Source organism: Theobroma cacao, chromosome 4, assembly GCF_053813885.1.
Source record: "Theobroma cacao isolate CCN51 chromosome 4, ASM5381388v1, whole genome shotgun sequence".
NCBI lineage: Eukaryota > Viridiplantae > Streptophyta > Magnoliopsida > Malvales > Malvaceae > Theobroma > Theobroma cacao.
The window spans coordinates 33,886,282-33,908,109 of NC_142642.1; the positions used below are offsets into that span (position 1 = coordinate 33,886,282).

General features: G+C 34.9%; 1 protein-coding gene and 1 pseudogene across 3 annotated transcripts; both read right to left on the minus strand.

Moving 5' to 3' along the window:
• Positions 1 to 2,014: 2,014 nt before the first annotated feature.
• On the minus strand, positions 2,015 to 16,081 carry ATX2 (trithorax-like protein 2). Of its 2 annotated transcripts, XM_018120025.2 has the most exons (25): positions 15,309 to 16,080; positions 14,778 to 14,829; positions 14,619 to 14,693; positions 14,259 to 14,478; positions 13,623 to 13,746; positions 13,409 to 13,513; positions 12,606 to 12,811; positions 12,101 to 12,193; positions 11,878 to 11,972; positions 10,299 to 10,463; positions 9,446 to 9,589; positions 8,588 to 8,635; positions 8,231 to 8,348; positions 8,090 to 8,155; positions 7,951 to 8,012; positions 7,689 to 7,745; positions 6,258 to 6,326; positions 5,915 to 6,113; positions 4,920 to 5,204; positions 4,334 to 4,395; positions 4,181 to 4,258; positions 3,964 to 4,059; positions 3,195 to 3,298; positions 2,977 to 3,123; positions 2,015 to 2,430 (listed from the first exon to the last, which is right to left on the minus strand). In XM_018120025.2, the coding sequence occupies exons 1-24, from the start codon at positions 15,848 to 15,850 to the stop codon at positions 2,982 to 2,984; spliced, it is 3,207 nt and encodes a 1,068-aa protein (XP_017975514.2). In that variant the 5' UTR covers positions 15,851 to 16,080; the 3' UTR covers positions 2,015 to 2,430; positions 2,977 to 2,981. The 2 variants fall into 2 exon arrangements, with proteins under 2 accessions (XP_017975514.2, XP_017975515.1); XM_018120026.2 differs by lacking the exon at positions 10,299 to 10,463 and having other exon boundaries at positions 15,309 to 16,081.
• A 1,850-nt stretch (positions 16,082 to 17,931) lies between these two features.
• Positions 17,932 to 21,289, minus strand: LOC148763330 (putative disease resistance protein RGA3; annotated as a pseudogene). The gene is made up of 4 exons (XR_016025941.1): positions 19,718 to 21,289; positions 19,668 to 19,671; positions 19,119 to 19,588; positions 17,932 to 18,405 (listed from the first exon to the last, which is right to left on the minus strand). The product of XR_016025941.1 is annotated as a putative disease resistance protein RGA3 (transcript).
• Positions 21,290 to 21,828: the final 539 nt, after the last annotated feature.

Here is a 21,828-nt window from a genome sequence, read left to right on the forward strand (position 1 = left end):
TTGTTTAACTAAAACCACTTTACTCACCCACACGCGCGGTCAACTCCAGCTTCCCAGTTTCCACCATCCCCCTTTAAGAAAACTAACCCAAAACATTAAAAAAAGAGTTACGTGAACCCGTAAACGACGTCGTTCATTTTTTTACTGAAGAGGAGGAAGATAGCAGCCGCACATGCTAGCATCGGCCGTACTTTTCACGTAAAAAAATGATTACTTGTATTATCAGCAAAAAATAAATGGCAGTGTAATAATCAATTAACAATCAATAATAAATTTGTTTAGAATAATTAAATATGGGTTTTGATGCATTGAGTGGTTGGGTTAGCTTAGTTAAAGAAGGGCGGGGGCAAAGGCAGAATGCTTTATTTCACTTCATAGCAACAGGCATTTGCTTTATTCCTCTAAAGCTTTATTTTTGTGCCCTTTCTAAATACGAAGGCTCGCTTTCAAGCATGTCTCTTTTCCCTTTGTTTCTAAATCTAAATGATAGGCGGTTTTATTTTTTTTTTTACATATATTTTTATTAGGAGAAGAGAGATTTAGATTCGAGAAAATTAGATTTAATTTTATTTAAGTACATTTTAATCTAAATAATTAAATTATAGTTTTTTTTTTTTTGGGATCAATTTGGATCATCTAGACGGATGAAATGTAGACGTAACCAAACGGACAGCCCAGGTGAGAGCTAATGAGCAGAAAAAGGCTTTAAAAAGCCTATAAATAAATAATCCCAAGATCTATTTATAGGAACATAACATTTGTACCCACCTGCACCCCGTGCTAATTTGTTGCACCAAACATAGTAATGCAATGCCTTTGCGTCATTATTATGTGTCTTTATAACTAAGTCGAGCTGCACCTTAATTATTCTGACTCAAGTTCATGATTATTAGATTTTGGAAATCTACTCAATTTGTTATCCAAAATCAACTCGAAATTAAGTTTGAATTTTGTAATATTTGATTTACATGATTCCCGAGTCTTATTCATTTTTTTTTATTTTTTTATTTTTTTAATATTAAAGATAAAAATAAAATATACTGACATTCAGTTATATATTTTAAAAATTTAAGTTTTCATTATGAATTTGAGCTCGAACTTGAATTAAGTTTTGAATTTCTTATATAAATTAATGATAATTAAGTTAAAGTCGAATAGCTTGATTTTGTACCGAGCTCTACCAAAAAAAAAAAAAAAATAGAGCTCAACCACTGAGTCAGCTCGCCTGGACTCAATAATTCCCTGGTCATAATGATCAACCAAGATATGTTGATGGACAAAATGTCCTTAGAGGGCGGAGATTCTTGGGATGATTTACAGGGGAAATTGGGTGTCTTGACTTGAGGGAATTTGGCTTCTCCATTTCTATAAATCACTAATTGGTTGGTGGTTTGGGTTTGTGAAAATGTGTTGCAAATTTGGTTTTGTTTGGTAAGAGACAATGAGCTAGCCAGCCAGCCAGCCACAGGTTAATGCAAGGGCAAGCCATTTATTCGGTTGGAGGGTTGAGAAAAATATGACAATTGACAATGATAACCAAGCCTTGGTCATGGCTTTTCTTCAAACAATTGACAATGATATTTTGTTTGTAGCATAATGAAGGGAAACAATTGCACCAATGTTTTTATTGTCAGGCTTTTCTTGCAAAACAAAGACTCAAACGAGAGCTCAGCCTGGGCTCTAAGCTTACTCAATGAAACAAAGGCACCAACAAGACTTCCTTAAAGTACTCTTATCATCTTTGTCTTCAATACGGATCAAAGAAAATTCAATAAAAGCAAGACTACGATCATCAAGTTGTAATTCCAATTGAGCAAAAACCACGACCATAAATGTCTGAAAAATTAGATATACATTCAATAAAATCAAGACTACTCTCACATTAATGCATCACAAAATGAGGAATCTAAACATTCCATTTTGAAGCAAATCAAGCTCAAATTATTGGAGAATAGTTTTGAATGAGAAATGGACATTCGAATTCATGAGAGCTGGTGGGAACATACAAAGAATGTTTTAAGATACAATTGAGACTCACATTTCATTAGCAATACTGAAAATGTTATTTCTTTTTTTTTTTTCTTTTTACAAATGGTTAATGTAATTACGTACATATGCATACCTAGAAATACCATGTTACATATAGACGGAAAATGAGCTAAAGTCACGCCCAGCCAAAGTATCCTTCCCTGTTCAACTTGAAGTTCAAAGAATTTAGATAACATCTCTTAGAATTAGTAAATCCGATCCAAGAAGAACCAGCTTGAAGAAGAAAAATAAGAAGCTGAACCACTTGGCTTTGGGAGGTAAGAATACGAGGTAATGAAAAATAAAGGTACAAGGTGAGATAAGAACCAGAGGTCCGTGTTTCTGTCCACGTAAATTGGCATTTCAAGATGAGTTTGAAGGATTTCATCAGAATAGAAACTTCTGCGAAAACAAAAATGGAAGAAAGATCAATCCCCAATAGTATAATAAGAATCCCACATAAACAAATTATTGACAACATGAACAGAAAAGAATAGAACTACAAGTAGATATATTTGAAGTGGGGCCTGCACAATTTAATCAAGGAAAAAACTTCAAAATGATTAGGCAGAAGATGATAGTTGATGTTTGTAGTGAATTATTACAGATTAAGATTTAATATTTTTTAGATTCATTTCATATCAGTATATAGTGCTCATTAAATTTTGTTTTGGATGTCACAACAAATAGATGCTGTAGTTCCATATTGGGTGAAGCAAGGATTCAGTCATTTATTTTTCTAGTTTTGTTAGTATTGTTGACATGGTTTCACATGCTATTACATCAAAATACAGTTGGTTTTAGTTTCCGAATTTGACAGATAGTTCTTCATCTGAAAAAGAAGAGGTGCACTGCCATTCAAATTCAAGTGTCAAGCAATAACAAGCCAATCTGAATGCAATAAACCAAAAAGAAATTTAAGTTAAGAGTATATCTGTGGGTAATTACCTATGTCATTCTCCTGTCCAATCTAACAATTCACTCCGGGGTACAAATATCTTTGACACTTGTTCCTCAGCTTCAGTATCATTAACAACGCCCCGGCATCTTGGAAAGCCACAGAAGCATGCCAAATGCTCGTCAATGGAAAAGAACCTGTAAGACAAAAGCAAGTCAGTGTCTAAGATAACTAAGGAATAAATCTACGCAGAGGACTAGAGGAGAACCTGTAATCATATGTCAGCTCTTCCCATCGTTTAATATCTCTCTTTGCAAATATAATAATATGGTCATCACCATGAATACTGATAACTCTTGAGTAGCAATTCGGCTGCACGAAAGGCAGGAAAGAACAATAATGCACATATTTACCACTAGCATTTAATGCACCAGAAAATGAAGTGTCATAATGCCAACACGAGGATTCTACTAGACTACAACAAGTATTTTTGGCAGATTACCTACAATTCTGGTGTTATACTAGAAGAACTTCATTAAGTGAAAGGAACTTTTCTACCCCCCCTGCCCCCATTGTCTTTCACCCCTTTTAGAAAATCTCAAACGTATTCCATGTCTGAGAGGCAAACAATAATCTTCATTAACTTCCCAGAAAAAACATTAACTTTTCATTATTACCATCTCTTAATAAACCATTTAATGGACTCATAAAGATCCATACAAGTGCAAAAGTGGAATGAACTTAAACATGTATGACAAGAATAATAAGAACTACACAAAAATCAGATGTAGCCAAACAAATTGTGAGAAGGGTATCAAGCCAATTAAAATTACCAAAGCTAAGGTTGTAACATTACCATCTCTTCATACATCATTCCATCAACTCATAAGGATCCATGCATGGTAAAAGTGGAATAAACATAAACATGTATGACAAGAATTAAAAGGATAAGCAAATATCCTGTGTAGCCAAACCATTAGAAACAGAAGGTAATAAAGCAAATTAAATTACCAAAAGCAAGGTTGAAAAGCACTTACTTCACATGAGTGATTGATCAGATGAGCTATGCTTCCTGCCCTAGTGGCATCGATCACTCGTTCATTATCAATTCGAAACATGTAAGTCCCAGCACCCTGTGAGATAAAGTACTTAGCAATTTTCAAAGTTGACTATGCCTGCTGTCTGGGATAGCCATAGGACGATAACACAAACATAAAATAGACAAATATATAAGATACTTAATAGAGTACATACCACTAATGAATTGTATATGAAATGTTCCCTCCTATCAGCTATAGAAGGTCTAACAAGTTCACCAGTATATTCAATCACCTACAGATAATACAAGTTACTTTCACATACTCGGGAAAAAAAAAATACAATATTGTAAAGTGCAGATTATTTTACCATGTCTCCTGCCCTATGTGGATGCTTTGCAAAGATTCCAAACCCATGAATTCCTGATTTCCCTAGAGCCAAATGCAATTCCAGTTATTTAGAAAGAAAAACTGGGAAAAAACAAATAAAAACAATAAAAAGAGCAAGTGACCGTTTTATACTTTAGTATGATTCTTCAAAGAAAAAAAAAAACTAAACATAGATTGCAATGATAAACTATGTGATCAAGCAGAAAAAAAGAACACAAAATATTCATAAACATATACCCAGAAGTGTTGAAACTATAAGCATATGCAAAATCCCTTGTAAGACTGATGAAATTTTAAATATAATAGTATATTATTATATTAAAATGGATAAATGCAAACACGAAAAAGAAAGACTGACTGAACTAGAAGACACTCTATATGGCAGCAGATTTACTTCTCTCATATATCCAAAGCCAGAAATAGTAAAGGCAAAAGCTCAACTTCGTTAAAAGGGTGTCATTCAATTTCAACTCAATGGAACAGGTTATATCCCCGGCCAAACCTATTTACTTCTGCCTTCTTCCACCCACAAACACACACATAAAAGACAAAATGAAATCACTTACCAAATGCCAGTCTCTTTCGAAAGGTCTGCCTCATGTAATTATACTTCTCAGCCACAGAAAGAATGTTGTTAGGAGCATCGAGCTGGGGGGCTTTAAGCTTGTTAAGACTGAAAGAGAATTTGACACCATTCACTCCATTGTTAGGTAATGTGCTGCTTGACAGTCCATGTTGGCAACAGCCACCAACCAAGTAGGGTTGATTCTCTACAAACAAGCGCTTTAAGGATGCAGCAGCAAGGGCTTCAGGTTCTTTGCGGCCTCTTCTTCCAAAATGATTGTAAGGCTCTGCACCGAGCAAAAAGAAACATTCAAGCCAAAACAGCATGCAGCTTTGATCTAACAATTTCAAGAAACTAGACATGAAAATATAATAATATGTTGAGGCCACAATTGCTGCTTAGGATAGGGTTGGATAGGATAACTTTTTACCCAATGTTTTATTGTCATTTCTTCTAGCCATTTAGGAGGAGGGTCGGAAACTTCATTGGACTAAACTCCTTTATCTCCTTTATGGAAGGAAATATGCAATCCTATGGATTGGAGAAGGGTTGTATTAATCTACATTGATAGGATTATGTATAAGCTAAAAACAATTCACTCATAGAGATACCAGAAGTCAGATAAAATAAAGGCAATATTTACTCATCAACCCAATTAAATCCTATCTATAAGCAACCTAAAACTGCTAGTATCTGTGCCAGTAAAACCCCTTCAGTTTCTGCTAGTATCCCATCATATAGCCACCCATAGAACCAACATATACACAACCCATGAGCAAAAATTAAAAATACAGAATATGAAATAACTATAACAATAAATATCAAAAGCAATATGCATAAATCACTGATTAAAATTGGTTCATGTAGAAGCAAATGGCCAAAACTAAAAGAATTCTAGAACATTGAGAGCAAGGGACATAAACAAAATCAAAAGGCAAGGGAGCAAAAATGTCAAAAATACTACTAATGGAGAAAATGCAATGACCAATAGCATACCAGTACGAGCACAACCAGACAGATTAAGGGGTGGAGTGTACTCAGAACATTGACGTACTGTTCTGCCAACTCGTTCATCAGATGTTAATCGATCATTAGATGGCTGCCTATGCTTCTTGCAAAAAGAAAGCAAACGAATACACTGATCTTCATCATCTTCATCTACAGAGAGGAGAAAGAGCCTGTCCTCATCCTCAAGCTATGCAACCATAAAACAAAGCAAATTGGAAGCATATGATCCATGTTATCCATCAGTGACAATAATTACAACTACTCAAAAAAAGGGGACAAATATAACTGTAAAAAATATATTAAAATAATGTTACAAAAAGAGTGAAACTACCTCAACACAAAGACCTGCAGCACGTGCACACAGTGGATGATATGCTACCCGACACGTAGTGTTTGAACACTGAAGACAATAATAGGCATTGCCAAAACACATTTAATCAGCATAGAAAGCGGGAGGACAGGTATGCACAGTAGATTAACAAAATAAATGACAGCTCCAACATACTATTCTAGGTTAAAGAGAATGTCAAGCAGAAGTAAAAAGTCAACTTGAAGCAGAAATTTGACATACTGCATGCTGCATGAACTCAACTATGTGTGTTAGGTGTTGATATTTATCCGAGTGTCCAACTTGATTGTCTTAAATTAAAAGACCAAGGAAAATGCCGTAAGAGGGCCCAAAAGAAAGATGGGACATGGAGACTTGATAAACATTCACTTATGTATTATACATTTAGTTCCAGTATAATATTCATTTACCTCATTATAAGCATTCATTTCCCTGTTGTGATGATTATCTGTGATAGGAATATTAATCTGCTTATCCAATGTGGCCAACACAAACTAGCACACTTTTAAAAGTTCAGAATTTAATGGTTGTTGGCTAGGGAACAAATTGGAAAAGCTAGATTTGTTTAACAGAATCATGTTAGACTAGTCAATTTTATTTGAATAATGCTCATAGCCTTTAGAAGTTGAAATCAAAGAGTACTTGCTATTTCCATTAGAAGCCAAAAAAATAGCAACAGTGTTAAAGGCTAGGAAGAAGAAAAAGAAAACCCAAATAACCAAATAGGAACCAACTTATTGGTTTGAGCTTAAGGCCCAAAACACAGGTATCATGTTAATCATATTTCCTTTCCCCTCTCCCCTCCAGTCACACACAAGTATAATAGCTTCTCTCACAGCACAAACATTGCCACCAAAATGACACCATTAATCAAGCCTCTTTCCTTTCTTTCTCTAAATTTATTTTAGCTTTTCTTTTATATTTTACATATTTCTCCCCTTTCACTCTCAACAGTTTTTGCATGATACTCACACCTTTAATCTCTCCCGACCCATGAGGACATCGTCAATATGATAGCTTGTTTGCTGCCAATGAGGTTATTGTCATGCCAGGAAGACATGGCCGTGGGTATTCTACCGTGTCAGAGAGATCTGACCAAGTACAAGATCCATGACATGTCATTACAAGAACTTCTCAAATTTTTACCAGTTCAGGCAACATAGACTATTGACACATGCTTAAATTTCAAATGCTAAAGTACAAATAAGGCAATTTTTACGTACACAAAAAGTTCTGATATCAACAAACACACTCATACTTTCAAAATTCAATTAAACATCACTATCACATAGAAACTAACAAAATGATATTGGATAAGTTACAACGAGAAACTACAGCAGAGAAGAAATAATCATCACATTAAATATAAAAATAGGCTGAATAAGGAAAACCAGGTTATTATTATAAGCTTACTTGGATACAAGCACCATAAGATACGCCACAGATGCTACATAACAGCTTCCAACGGTCCTGTTATATGCAACAAAAAGATAAGAAAGAAAAGAAACTAACATTGTTTTATTTTTACAAGCCTTATTTACATGGAAATCAAGGGCATATGAAATTTAGCTTTGTAAAAGTGGCCCCATGATCCTCACTAGATAATATTAAAAAGCACTGCATAAGCATGTCCTGGGAACATAAAATATATGCAAAATAACAGTAACAGATGTACCTTGTTGATTCTATTTAGCCCATCAATGGGTTCCATTCTCTTGACATCAGATAAACATGTTTCTGGAGCATAAACGTTTAGTCAATGCATTACATATTCAATGTAAGAAAAAAGAAAGTTAAATAATAGTGTCACAAACCAGGAATCCAAATGGCACAAGCCAGATGAGCCCATCGGCCATCAGTTGTAGGCTTCATGGCACCTCCTAAAAAAGATCAATTTATGGATTCAGTGATGCATAATTCATAGCTTTCAAAAGGAATTTAAGAAGTCAATATACCTATAACAGGGCAAAGACAGCAAGCTGGAGGAGACTGGGGTGCCCCTGGGCGGCATAAGTTGCACAACCACAGAACACCATCAACAGGTTCAAGTTCACCATAGCATCTGGCATGGACCTGGACAATCATTAATTAAGATGGAACAACTAGAAAATTCAAAAAAAAAAAAAAACTGTGCCCACGTTCATGCATACCTACATGGTGTACAAGTGTAATATAGAATAAACAATCATTTTGAAAGAAATTTTATAGCATTAAGTTTGCATGTAAAAACTTGACAAAGATACAGTTGTATGACTAATGATGACATATATGACATGCTATTGATATGAAAAAACTTGTAAAGGAGCATTTACCATCATTCTGCATTTGTCACACTGGAGGAACAGATTGTTCTCATACTCCTAAAAGCAAAGGAACCTCAGTCAGCAAAACAAAGTCAAGCGTCAAAATCATAAATCAACAATGGGATTCAACTGGTAACAAAGGGAAAAGTAGAAAGACAGACACCTAAAAAAGAAGAATCACTAAGCACAGTGTTTCACGGGGAAAAAACCCTCAAAGTAAAAGATGTAAAAAGAAAATAGATAAAGAAATGACAGTGAAAGAAACCAAAGATTGACCAGTTAAATTGGGTCTGTATCCGTGTGTTGTCATATGTGCTATACAGAGTATTTTGACTGCAATTAGCCCTACGATATGCCAAAATTTTATTTCCAGGAACATTTGACTAATTTTAACAATAAAAGGGTAATCTGGTAGCCCTCCTAGGTGCCCTATTTCTTGACTAGTAAGTCTTGTTCTGATAAGGTTTGCTTTAAAGCTTATTTAGTGATTATGAATCCTTTTTGGCATACAATTATTTGGTCCTTTCTTTTCACTTTAACTTCTCTGTTTCAACCCATAAGTTTAGATTTGAGAAGAATATGTTTTGATTCAATGCTTCTTATTCACATGTCAATAAAATGCTAAAACAACAAAACATTAACCTGCCTGTGCTTATCATGAAAGCCAAGATCCTTTGTTGATAGTTTTAAGAGAAGAATAGACATAATCCCTAATCACAAAATTGTACTAAAACACTATGACTCAAAGCATCTAATCTAAAACTCAACCAATGAGGGATGAAATAAAACAACTAATACATGAAAAATGGACAACATAAAAAGAAGATAGTGCCACTGTAGCATATCAGGCGGTAAACTGCCTTTTACCTCATCCATGTGGCAGACACTACACTTATCTAGGTCTTTCCAGTCCACACGAACAGGTCTATAGCCAGCAGGCAGATCTCGATATCTTCCAGACGCTACCTTGAATGCCGAGAACTTTGAAGAAAGTCTGGATTTCGACAACCCCTGTCAGTACGATAGGAACTCATTATAGCCTAAGAATAATAATTGATTTATGCAATTATACGATAACAACACATATTTAAAGGTCTCAACACTTGCAGTCAAACAACCAACAAAGAGAATAACAAGAAAATAAGGAATACCACAGGACATGTGCTAATTAAACAACAAAAAGATTACAAAAGATGTTTGAAAGCCGTAAGCGCTTGCAGTTTGGGGAAAAAAACAAAATTCTATGTCTTGAAAAATTATAACCACATAGAGATCCTAACTCAGTTGTTAGTTAAACAATTAATCCCAATGAGATAACAGTCCCTGCTTGAACACTCAACCTGGTCACTTAGGCAGGGCTGAATAGAAGACATAATTGCTATATGTGAGGTTTTGACATGATGTCAATAAGGGTTTGCAAATTTTATCCTGATATAAAGGCATTAGTCTACGGTTTTTGGAATATCATAGTTTTTTTTTTTTAAATTTCATGAAGAATATCATAGTTAAAGAATGAAGAGCGTAAGCAAACTTTTTTTCTATATCACCTTATAAAGGACACCTTTGAGGCTAAATCACACGCTAGTTATGGAAATTGACAAAAAAGTAGATATCCAGTCAGAATAAATCCATAACCTAGTACTGAACAATGAAAATCAAAATCCCATATGACACTTGGTGCAACTTCAAAATTGAAGGGAAAAATAATGTAATAGTATACCTGTATTAATTTTATAACTTCAGGATTGGAGAAACCAAACATGTCAGAGCCAGATTCGAAGACTCTTTTTATTCCAACCTTCGAATCATAAGAAGAATCGTTTTGTCTTTTTCTTATCCTTTTATATATCTTATTCCAACAAGCAGATGGATCAGGTCCTTCAAACTGAACAAATACTCAGCCTAAATTAGTTATTGCATTCAATAATTTTGACAATATGTACTATTTAAAACAAAAAAAGAGATAATATAGTATGATTAACCAGTCCAAAAAGGAAAGGAATATAGGTCAAATAAGAAGTAAATTAACTGATGAAAAATCTACCGTGGATAAGGATAAAAAATTGAAACAACAAAGGAGTGCAAATTGTATTTTGAAATTTGAATAAACTGCCACTTTTACAATTCCTTAAAATATTCAAATACTTCAATTATCACTTCTATCCCTTTCTAATATCTGACTAACATGCTTCAAGGTGCTGGCAGATTGCACTCAATACCACTGTAATAGGCCTTTTTTTCCATTAATACAAAAATATAAAAACCTACCCTGCAACCTCTACAACTAACCTTTTGATATATTTGTGGAATCTACTCAGATGACCAGCAGGAACTGCATGACTAGCGAGGAAGATGCAAGGAAACTGTTGCATGGTATTACAGGATATTCATTTTGCACAACTGGTAATAAACTTTTTTTACTTTGGGATTCAGCTTACTCAATGGTCATTCACTTCCTTTTTCTCATCTTTTTTTTTTTTTTTCTGAGACTCAACAGGGCTGCAACTACAAGGACTTTCCTTAGACCTGCCATTAGTGTACAAGTTCCTTAAAGACCTAGAAACCCCTTTCATCCCTATATTCCCCATTTCGCAACCACCAAACAGGCCCTCCAATATTATTATTCAATAATGACATACATGGGCAGACAATTTGATGCCATACTATGAGAGAAGAGCAATGCCTGAAAGCAAGAATGTACAGGAGGAATGGAGCACTGAGGCTCCTGAATGGTGTGATATTCTCCAAAATGAACCATCCATAACAAAGTAAGGATAGGGAACAAAAAATAATGACCATACGTTTCACAGCATGAGCAAGAAAGCTTCAAATTCATAACCAAGTATTCACATCTAGGAACCTGAAGTAGTGCTTAACAAGTCTCCAAAGAGAGTTCATTGACTTCAGCAATGATTATTTGAAATCCCAACCATTCTTATGAGTTACTCCAGATAACAACACGGAAAAAGAGTCATTTATCTAGATATCTCCCAAGGCTGCTCACATGTGCTAATTCTTGGGAAGCATGTTTCCTAAACCAAGAACAGATGACACAATGACAGCTAATCATTCTATTAGCTTTAACAGAATGTAAAATAATTATAAAAAAAACCGTTTACTAGCATCTCAAAAGCAGCCCAATGATGCATCATGAACAAAATCAGACAACAAGAAAAAAAAACTCGAAAAAATAGAAAAAGAGAAGTGCATAATTGCACCAAGATCAGCAAATGCACAAAACAAGCAGGACAGCATAACCCAGCAAATTTAAGATCATTTCATCACATTACACGACTAACCTTCTCTCCATCATTTGCCACCCTGAATAAAGGATGACTCTTTGACTGAGGATCTCGCAACACTTCCATCCTATACAAGGTACAAACACTTGGATCTAACAGCCAAAGAGTAAAAACATGGAACAAAAAAAGAAATGTCACAGAATGCCAATAAAATAGGATGATCACAAGTAATTGAAAAAAAAAAAAAAAGATGACATGTATAAAAGAGAAAATGCCTTACCTATTAATGAAGTAAATTTCCTCACAGCAGTGTACCCTTCAGGCCAGATGATCCCATCACCTTGGAAATATTCCGAGTCCTTGACAATTTTTCCTGAACGAGGAGTCCAATAACCCATGAGCAATAATTGAGGTTTCTACCTTTTTGACAAACAGTACTGAATAATCAGAAGTAAATTAAAGGGCCACAAAGTTCAACCCAGCTAAGCCTTAATCTCAGTCCAACTGGATCGGCACTTACTCTAGGAAAGATGTTTTCGAATCAATTCTCTACTAACTACTTCAACTAGCATAACTTCCTGCTTACATCTGACCCACACATACAACACAAATCTATTTTAGCAGTACTTAACAATTTGCCAAAAAATCAAAGTCCAAAACGCAAAAAGAAGAATGAAAGAATGTGAATAGCCAAAGAAGCCTAATCAACCTGTCAACCAGATTCAAAACTGCATGATGTCTCAACTTATAGATATACAAAGCAATTCAAAGCCACTAGAAATTACCGAGGCTAATTATTTGCAAATCTCCTATTACATATGGAGAATCTCCAAGTCCACCAGGAGTTATCTGAATCCCCTGATGTTTTATGTGATCTTCAACTGAATCTATACTTCCTTCATCCTCACTACTTGCACATTCACCATCATCTACATCAATTCCATTTTGTAGCTGTAGCATTCTTCTTGGAAGCTTCTGTTCACTCAGATACCTATTTTGAACCAAAAGAATTAAACATAGACAACATTAGCTCTTACAAGCAATTGCATGAGTGAAAACAACAGTCCATCATAGTCACCATCAAAGGCATACTCGTTGAAACTAATGTTGTGAGAAAGAAGTGCAACTAATTAAAAAGAAAGGGGGGAGGGTAACGCATGGGAAAATACAAAGATTGATTCCTTAAAACCAAACCAAGGAAGCATAAATGCCAACAGCCCTAATCATTTAATTTTAACAAGACAGTCACAATAAACAAGTCAAAGAATAACAAAATACAATAACAGTCCCCAGGCCATATGCAAAAGCATAAAAGCTAAAAATAGGGAGAAAGGATAATAAGGAGCCATATGCAAAAACCTCAGAAAAGCATCAGTTTCAATTCATTCTCAATGTTAGCCTCGGCTATGCTTAACAATGGACTATGTGCAACCACAAAGCAGAAACAATTGAAATGGGCATGTTAATCTCATTGCAATTAGAATAAATAAATAAATTCAAAGAAAAAAGTTTTTCTTTATCATATTCCTTTTGTAACTTGTACTAAATAAACTTTTAGCAAAAAGACCAAAAAAGAAAAATAACTTACAGTTTTGCTTCTTCCAAGCCCCTTGTAAATCGAGGTTTCTTGCACTTCCGATGGAATGAAGAAAGAAGTCCTTTGAGAAATGAGATCACCTGTTTAATTTTTATTCTGAAAATTATAAAAGAAACCAATGATATCAATCCTCAAGAGATATAAGCATAGCATCAACGCAAAACAAGAACATTACATGTCAAGCAAACTAAAAATAAATAGAAACCTTGCAAAATCATGGGTGCCGAAAAATTGCACTGGAACTGATCTTCCACCAGAAACCTTGCTTAAACCTTTACGATCACCAACAAGTGATTCATCTACCACGATTGCCGGCCACATAGCATGACCTGCACTACAAAGATCAAAAGATAAGCTGGTGGAAAAGCAGGAAATACATACATAGATTCATAATTGACCTAAAAGAAAACTAATTCAGCATTAAACCACATGAAGATATTTACAGGACACATAATAAGAGCTGTCATCAATTCTTCAAGAACCTTGCAAAACCTTATGCAAGAAAATGAACAGCTATGATGCTTCACTAGATGCATTACTTGGCTTTTGTTTACAAAAGCTACAATAACAAAACAGAAAATTCATAGGTATATATAAATAAACTGCTAAGAAAAACTAAGATTCAACAAAAATATGATCATTAGAGAATAAAAATAATCAGTCCTTACAAATACGTCCGAGGTTCACCTTAAACAAATTATTCCAAAATGTATCACAACCAATAACCAACAACAGACGGACAATCCTCAATATCTCGTGTCATGACATTAAAAGGCTTTCTATAGTAAGTTGTAATCATCTTTGACTAATAATAAATGAAGCAAATAGGTTTAGCACAAACCAGTAAGTTTTGCCCATATAATATCCCCAGGTTCAAGTTCTTGACAATCATCTAGACTGGCAGCCAACGCAACCATCTCATCATAATCATAACCATCATCATCTGTACTATTAACACTGAAACTCAGGTTCAGGCACTCCATCTCCTCATGAGAAACATGAAATTTCAGTTTCTCAATAGAAAGAATCAAATCTTCTTCATCTCCATCCTCATATTCAACCTGCATTTCAACTTGTCAAGTAATGAACAAACTGGCCCAGGAAAATCACCAATGAAGTAGTGTATCTTTTACACGATTAAATGCCAAAACAATTTGTATAATCAGATAAAAAAACAACTGAAAAGATGTGAGAGACATACATGATGTCTATTAGTCTCCGCATTGTATCCAACAACTCGGCCAGAATACCAATCAGCATCCAATGGCCAAAAAACCTGTATTCAACAAGATTGTTCTCAAGAAGTATGTAAATTCAATGTTTATAAATTGAAACTTCAAAAAGCCACCAAAATGCTTGCCTTGCATTGCAATCCAACAAATGCTTTCGGATGTACAGCATCAAAACTCAACCTGCTCAAGTTACAATTTTAACCCATTAGTATAACCATAATATCAATAAAAATAATATATATTTAAAAATTTATAGAAGAAAAGAAAACTGAACAAAGGCCTTTTACATCAAGATTGCAACCATCTGAACCGAATTAACTAGGACCCCTTTTGGTTGTTGCTTTAGCTACTTACGTTTTGCTTCCAAGAAAAAAACAGTCAGAAAGCAAAATCATGATCGATTAAAACTAAACAAAAACAACATAAAGGCAACGCCATTCTAGATGAATAGTTTCACATATAACCATGCATTTTTTATCCAAATAAATATTTGCATTGTATCCAAACGCACTTTTTGCTTTTGTAGCTAATGTAAAAACCATATCAAACTTAACGAAAAATATAAATCAACAATTAAAATAAGCAGAGTCCCCAACCACTACTCAGAAACATAAGAATGAGAACGAAACAAATTTCAGTAAATAATAAGAAAAACTAACCTGACCCATTTCCTAGCAGTTGCAGAACCAGTGACAGCCCGCTGCGAACTCGGAGTGGAATTATGCCTCCTTTTCTTAACAGAATTATTATTAACATTATTATTAACACTATTATTATTTCTAGAATCCCTCAAACGCGGGCGATCCAACTCACTCAAAACACTCGAATCAACCCCTAATTTCGCCAACTCACTTTTCCCAACCCTCCTCTTTTTCCTCACACTCTCATCAACTTCACTTTTGACCACCGTTTCGCTCTCATCTTCGAGCAAAGAGTCGTAGAAGGAGACGCATTGGCGGGGCCGTTTAGGGCGGCGAGCGTAGACATGCAAGAGCGGGGGATTGTGGGGTTTAAGGTGGTGATGGTGGTGGTTGTCGATGATGAGTTTACGAGCTTTAACCTTTTTGGACATAACGTTGGAGGAGTTAGTAGCGCTGACGCAAAGAGAAGCGGCGGAGTACACGCGGTCTAAGGAAACGTAGCGAATCGGGGTGTCGGCATCCTCCTCATCTCCTCCGCCTCCTTTTTCGAGAAATGCCATCGCTGGGAGAGACGGTTGGAAGGGAGGGATTTTGGAGGGGAAGAGAAAAGAGGGGGGAAAGAGCTTTTTTAGGGTTTTAAACGGGATTGAGATTGGGGGGAAATCGGAGGGTTTTGGAGGGAGCGGGGTGGGCTTTCTGTTTTTCCCCCCAAAATTATCCTCTCATCAATTTACTTAAACACTACAATTTTATACTTACTTACTGTTCTTCTCCTCATTAATCATTATCTAACTATACTTATAAATTAATAAATAAAACCGTTTGCTTTTCTGCTCTAATGCAAATGCCTTCTTTTGTCTTTCACAATAAATAGATTGAAAAACAATATTAAGCATAATTTCGCACTTTTAGTGTAAATTGTCTTGTATAAAAGATTTCAAACATTGATAGTTTTTTTTGAAGAACTTCCATCTCTATACATAATATAAATCTTTTGCTGCAAATCTCATATATCTCGATTCCTTACCTTTTTTTTTTTTTAATTCGATTCTAAATTATTCAAATTTTTCCAAACGATGTTAAGGAGATAAAAACAAAAAGGAAAATTGAAGGGATTCGTTTCGTAATTGCCATTTTACCTACATCAACCCGTTATTTCCGTGCCAATATTAGAAACTTGGCAACTAGCAGTCTCTGTGACAGTTACCAAAGCCAAAAATCTCCTGAATTTCTTCCTCAGCTTCCATCATCAGTCGCCAACAACCTGCTCCACCTCTGTTTCGAATTTCTTACAAGTAATGACACGTGTTTCGAATCTGTTCCTCCTATAGCACGTAGTTTAATTTTGTTTTATTTCTTCACTCTTCTTTCTATAAATATCCCAATTTAGATTTTTGTTTTATTTTAAAACAAAAAAAGAAAGATTCAAATTCAACTCAGAACTAAAAGTTCCCTGAGTCATGTTGAGATAAAAGAGAGCTTTTAGTCAATTGCGTCAGCCAGGCAAAATTGCATTCAAGCTTCACTTGCATTAATTTGCTGGACTTTTGTCAAATATATCAAATCCTTTTGATAGTTTGATAAAAAGAGTCTTACTTTGCCCACACCAACTGTTTGTGCAGTTTACCAACAATGGAGTCTATTCCAATCGGAAGGAAGGTGGAAACTATAGATTTAATAAATGCAAAAGATATAGTAAGAATTACAACTAGACCTAAAGGGTGCTTGCCTCTTTTTAAAGAAATTTGGTAAATATGGAGTAAATGTGCTGATGAAACCTTTCACTTCTTAACATGACAAGTGGCGAGGGCTACAAAACATTATCATAAATACAAATATATCAACCTTTCATCCCTACCTAAGTTATGCCATGAATCATAATGTAAAAGAACGAACCTGGTTAGTTGTCCTGAATTTCCAAACATTCACCATGGCAACTGGGAAGCAATAGGGAACCATAGTGAATGTGTTACTACAAGGTCTTTATTCCAGCTTGTTGCTGTGCTTGCTCTGGAGATAGATGTAGTATTCCATCAGTCATGTTAATCATTCAACAAACTATACCAAGATGAATTCAGCTAAGATAGTTAATGCACCAGTGCACATCCCACCAAACGCAGCTGCAGTTGGTATGTTGTGGTCAAGTTCCTTTTGTAGGTTTGAATATCTTATATCCCGACATCACCATTTGTTGTTCCTTGAGCTGCTTAGCCACGTCTCTGGCAGAAGAACCAAAAACTTCAATCCAAGTTTTGAAACTTAAATCGTAGACTCTTTTGGCTTGACCTTTTGAAACTTTATAAAACTTTATACAAGAAAAATGTATAAATTCATATTAATTTCAACACGATTCAATTTAAACCAATGATATGTGGATCCGATAACAGAAGCCAAACCAAATATCATAAAATTTTGAATTGAAGCAAATTGAACTTACGGTTTTTTCATGACGACCTAGTCTACCATGGCATCTACTGACGCTTCAATGGCTTGCTTAGAACTCTTGCTTTTTCCTGTACAAGGAATGAAATAAAGGCTCGATATATACTTGTTTGGGAGGAAAAGAACTCAAACTGAAAACATAAAGCAGAGAACCAAGTATTAGCAGTGATGCTGCATCATTTCAGAAGATCAGCTTACGTTTTCTCCTTAAGCGTTTGAGCTTCAAACTCTTCTTCATTTGAAATTTTGTTGGCATCTTGAGATGTACATGTATCTTAGGAACCAACTTCAAATTAAAACACACAGCAGAGGTAATCAAGCTATTGAACTGCTCTCATAGAACATAGCATGGAAAGCTTCTTTCTGAACAGGAAAACCCAGCTTCACATACAATTTCATGTTAAAGCTTTGAAAACCCATATTACAAAGGTGGTGAAAATTGGTTACCTTCATTCCCATAATTCTGTTTTTGTCTAAGTTAATTTTTTGTTCTTTTGCTCAGCAGAATTGTCTAGGTTAATTGAGAATGTGTTTACATATTATTATTCCTAGCATAAAAAAAAGGAGAAGGATAGCATATCTTTTCTTCTTGCCACAGACAACAACTCTTTTTTGTTTTTTTTTGGCCATAGACAGACAGCAGCTCCTTTGATTCACCTTTCTGTTATATTCCCTGGAAACATCAAGATCATCCATGCATGCATATTGTTAAAACAAAACATAAAACTTTTGAGCTTTGAAGATAGAGCAAGTTTGATTAAAAAAGGAAACCAAAAAAAAAAATTAAGGAGCTAGAAAGTAGTATAGCTTTTGTTGGAATGCCTTGGTGAAAGTAGCAAGGAGCAGACTATATTCAAATTATCATGGAATTACTATAAAATTTCGTGCAGGAAAGCCAAATTATGAGCTTTGAATTCTAATGATGAAAAATTTTGGAAAAAAATCATGGGGCAAGATTGAAGTATATTCCACGGGCTAGGCCATAATTGGGATGAAATTAAAAAATTTAAACTCCCGTTTTATTGATACTTACTCACTTTTTGCTATTTATTTTTTTTTATTTTTTTAAAAAAGTTGCTTAAAATAAAATCATAAATTCTGATGTTTAAAATTATTACTTATTTTATCTATAATCCGTTAAAACTAAATGTTATTTAATTTATTTTTACATTCAAATGAGAATTTTACATGTTTGCTTCGAAAATTAAGAAGAATGTAACAAAGCATCAACCAACCAAATTAGATTAGAATTAAAATTTTGGAAAACACAAAGTTGAAAATAAGTATAGAAAGACAGAGAGTGCCATCTGCAATGCGTTATAGTTTCACAAAAATCTGGTGTTGGGATGTGGGTTTAAGGCATCAAGGAATGCTGATGATGCTAACCTTGCATTCAAAATAGTCAAATTCTGGAGATGTATCTTGTTGTGAAGTTTTGCTCCCTTGGCCTCTTCCACATGGAAAGTATTTCCCACCAGCTTCACCTTGAGTTCTTCACGAAGGAGGCCCAAGTTTTCCAAATCTCCAACACTGAATTTTTTAGGGTCCTTGCTTCCTTGAGCGATGATACAATCTAATTCCCGAAGACAATTTAATCTGGCAACCCCTTTTGGATAGTGCTTTAGGTTCCCACAATTCGAAGTAATAAGATACCTCAAGTTGATCAGTTTCCCTATACCATCCGGTAGTTTCTCAAGAAAAACACAACCCAACACACTCAAGAACTGCAAATTACGCAATTCACACACTTCTTCAGGCAATCTTTTTGGGGAACGTGAAGACAACTTAAGGAATCTCAAATGAATCAATTTTCCTATTTCTTTTGGAGCCCTATCAGTCCATCTACAAAAAATCCACTAATCTTAGAACTTTTGCGCAATTGAACAAGTTACGCAAGAATTCATAAGCTGCATCACCAATATGATCCATACTTACGAGGCTCCGTAATTTTTCTAGACCATAGACAGCAATGTGAAAATTATGACTTGTTCGAATTTGATAAAATCAGATGATGGGGCTTCACCGAAGATAAATCAAGCAACCCAGATTCATTGTCCTTTTCTAAAATTTCATCTTTAACCAAAAACCTGACAAAGTCATGCACTATGTCGTGCATCTGACAAATGCTCCTCCTATGAATATAATCCCACTTAAAACCTTGAAATAAGAGCGAGATGCTAAGCAGTTAAGGTACTCTTCACCAAGTAATTCCATCTTTTCATTTCCATCAGAGTTTAAGTAGCCTTGAGCCATCCAATGTCTGATTAATTCGTATTTTCTCATCTCATAATCTTTGGGAAAGATCACACAATACAAAAAGCATCATCTTATTGACAAAGGCAAATCATAATAACTTGGCAATAAAGGTGTGAATACATATTCTTGTGCAATATTTAAGTTCCATAACTCACTGTTCAGTACATTTTGCCACTCAATTTTACTTGGTTTTCCCTCGTAACAAACCTCCTAAAGTCTTTGCGGCAAGTGGCAAACCTTTACACTTCTTTGTTATTTCCTTTCCAACATCCTCCAAGCTTTCACACGGTTCCTAGTCCTTTCCAACAAATGCTTTTGGGCTAAGTATCAACCAACAAACTTCATCAGACAATTCTTCCAAATAAAACTTACGAAACGACTCCATCCCTACTGCAACTGAATCTTTACGATTAGTTAGTAAAATCTTACTTCCCGACATGCCCTGTTGAAGAATAGTTTTAAATGGTTCCCAATTCTCATCTTGAACTGTCCACACATCATCTAAACCCAGAAAGAATTTTTCATTTCTGTTTTTTTTTTTCAGAAATTTCGTTTAAAACACTTTGCAACGATATTGAATTTGGTAAGGTTTTTAAGCTTGGGTCAAGACTTTCCAAAATTGCTCTGGCAATCTTGTGTTGATAAAAAAAGTCCGAAACATACACCCAAATTATTTTGGAAAAGGGTGCCTGAACTTGAACATCATTATAGATCAATTGAGCAAGAGCTGTTTTTCCGATTCCTCCCATCCCAACAATGGAGATGGTTTGCATGCTATCCTCACTCAACAATAAGGTTACTATCTCTTTCTTAACTTCATCTCGACCATGTAATTTTGACACATCAACAAAAGACGTGCTCTCGAATCTTCTAGGTTGCTTAACTTCCCTTCTCATCAACTGATACCTATCTTTATTTTCAGCAATCTTATCCAACTCTTGATTAACTTTTTTTCTTTTGAAAGCAATGTTATGACGCCTACTTTACTTGAGGAAAACAACAGCATGAGATGAAGGAAAGTACCTTCCTCTTCAGAGTTGTTTCCCATTTCAAGAATGGAGTGTTCCACTCATCCAATATGTCCTCCAAGTCATAAGACTCCTCTTTGACTTTATTGAGCCAAAGTTTGACACTTTTTTCCTTCATTTGCTTTTCTTCAGCATCTGAGATTTCCGTCAAGCTTTCTGATGTCTCAGCGACCTCAACTCTTGCTCTGCATTTTGAACGGTACATGTTGTCAATTGCCGCAAAATTGCAGAAACAAGTGCCGCCGCCATTTCTTCACCAACTGGGATGATGGCTTGAAGGGAAATTGAAGGAAGAGATGGTAAATTAGCGACAATGGATGGTAATGGAAAGGATTTTTTCTTTTTTGGTGGGAAGTAATGGATGCAAGGTTTTTCTTTTTTTTGGGAAATCTTGCATTTCGTATATGTTATCTCCCCTATAGGCCATACGGTACAAAGAAATCTTCTTTTAATTCATTTAATTTTTTTTATTTTTAAATTTCAATATAACTGAATTGGCATTAGTATTAAACTTTGCTATCAAGTAAAAAAGGCTTCGAGGCTAGGGTTTATGACGATGTTCTAATTCGAGTTTCTAAACGAAAACAGGAAATTGTGAACTAAAAAAGAAGATAAAGAAGGGAATCCTTAAGTTTTATATCAAAGAGATGCGAAGCAGTAAGATGAGTGTTATTCGTTTATAGACAAAGAGAACCATTGAGAATCGTTTTATTTACAGCTTACAAGATATATTAATTAAATACAACCTTTTATTGTTTATTTCCATTTTTATTACCTTTTGAAAATGAAATGAAATGAAAAAAATATTTTCA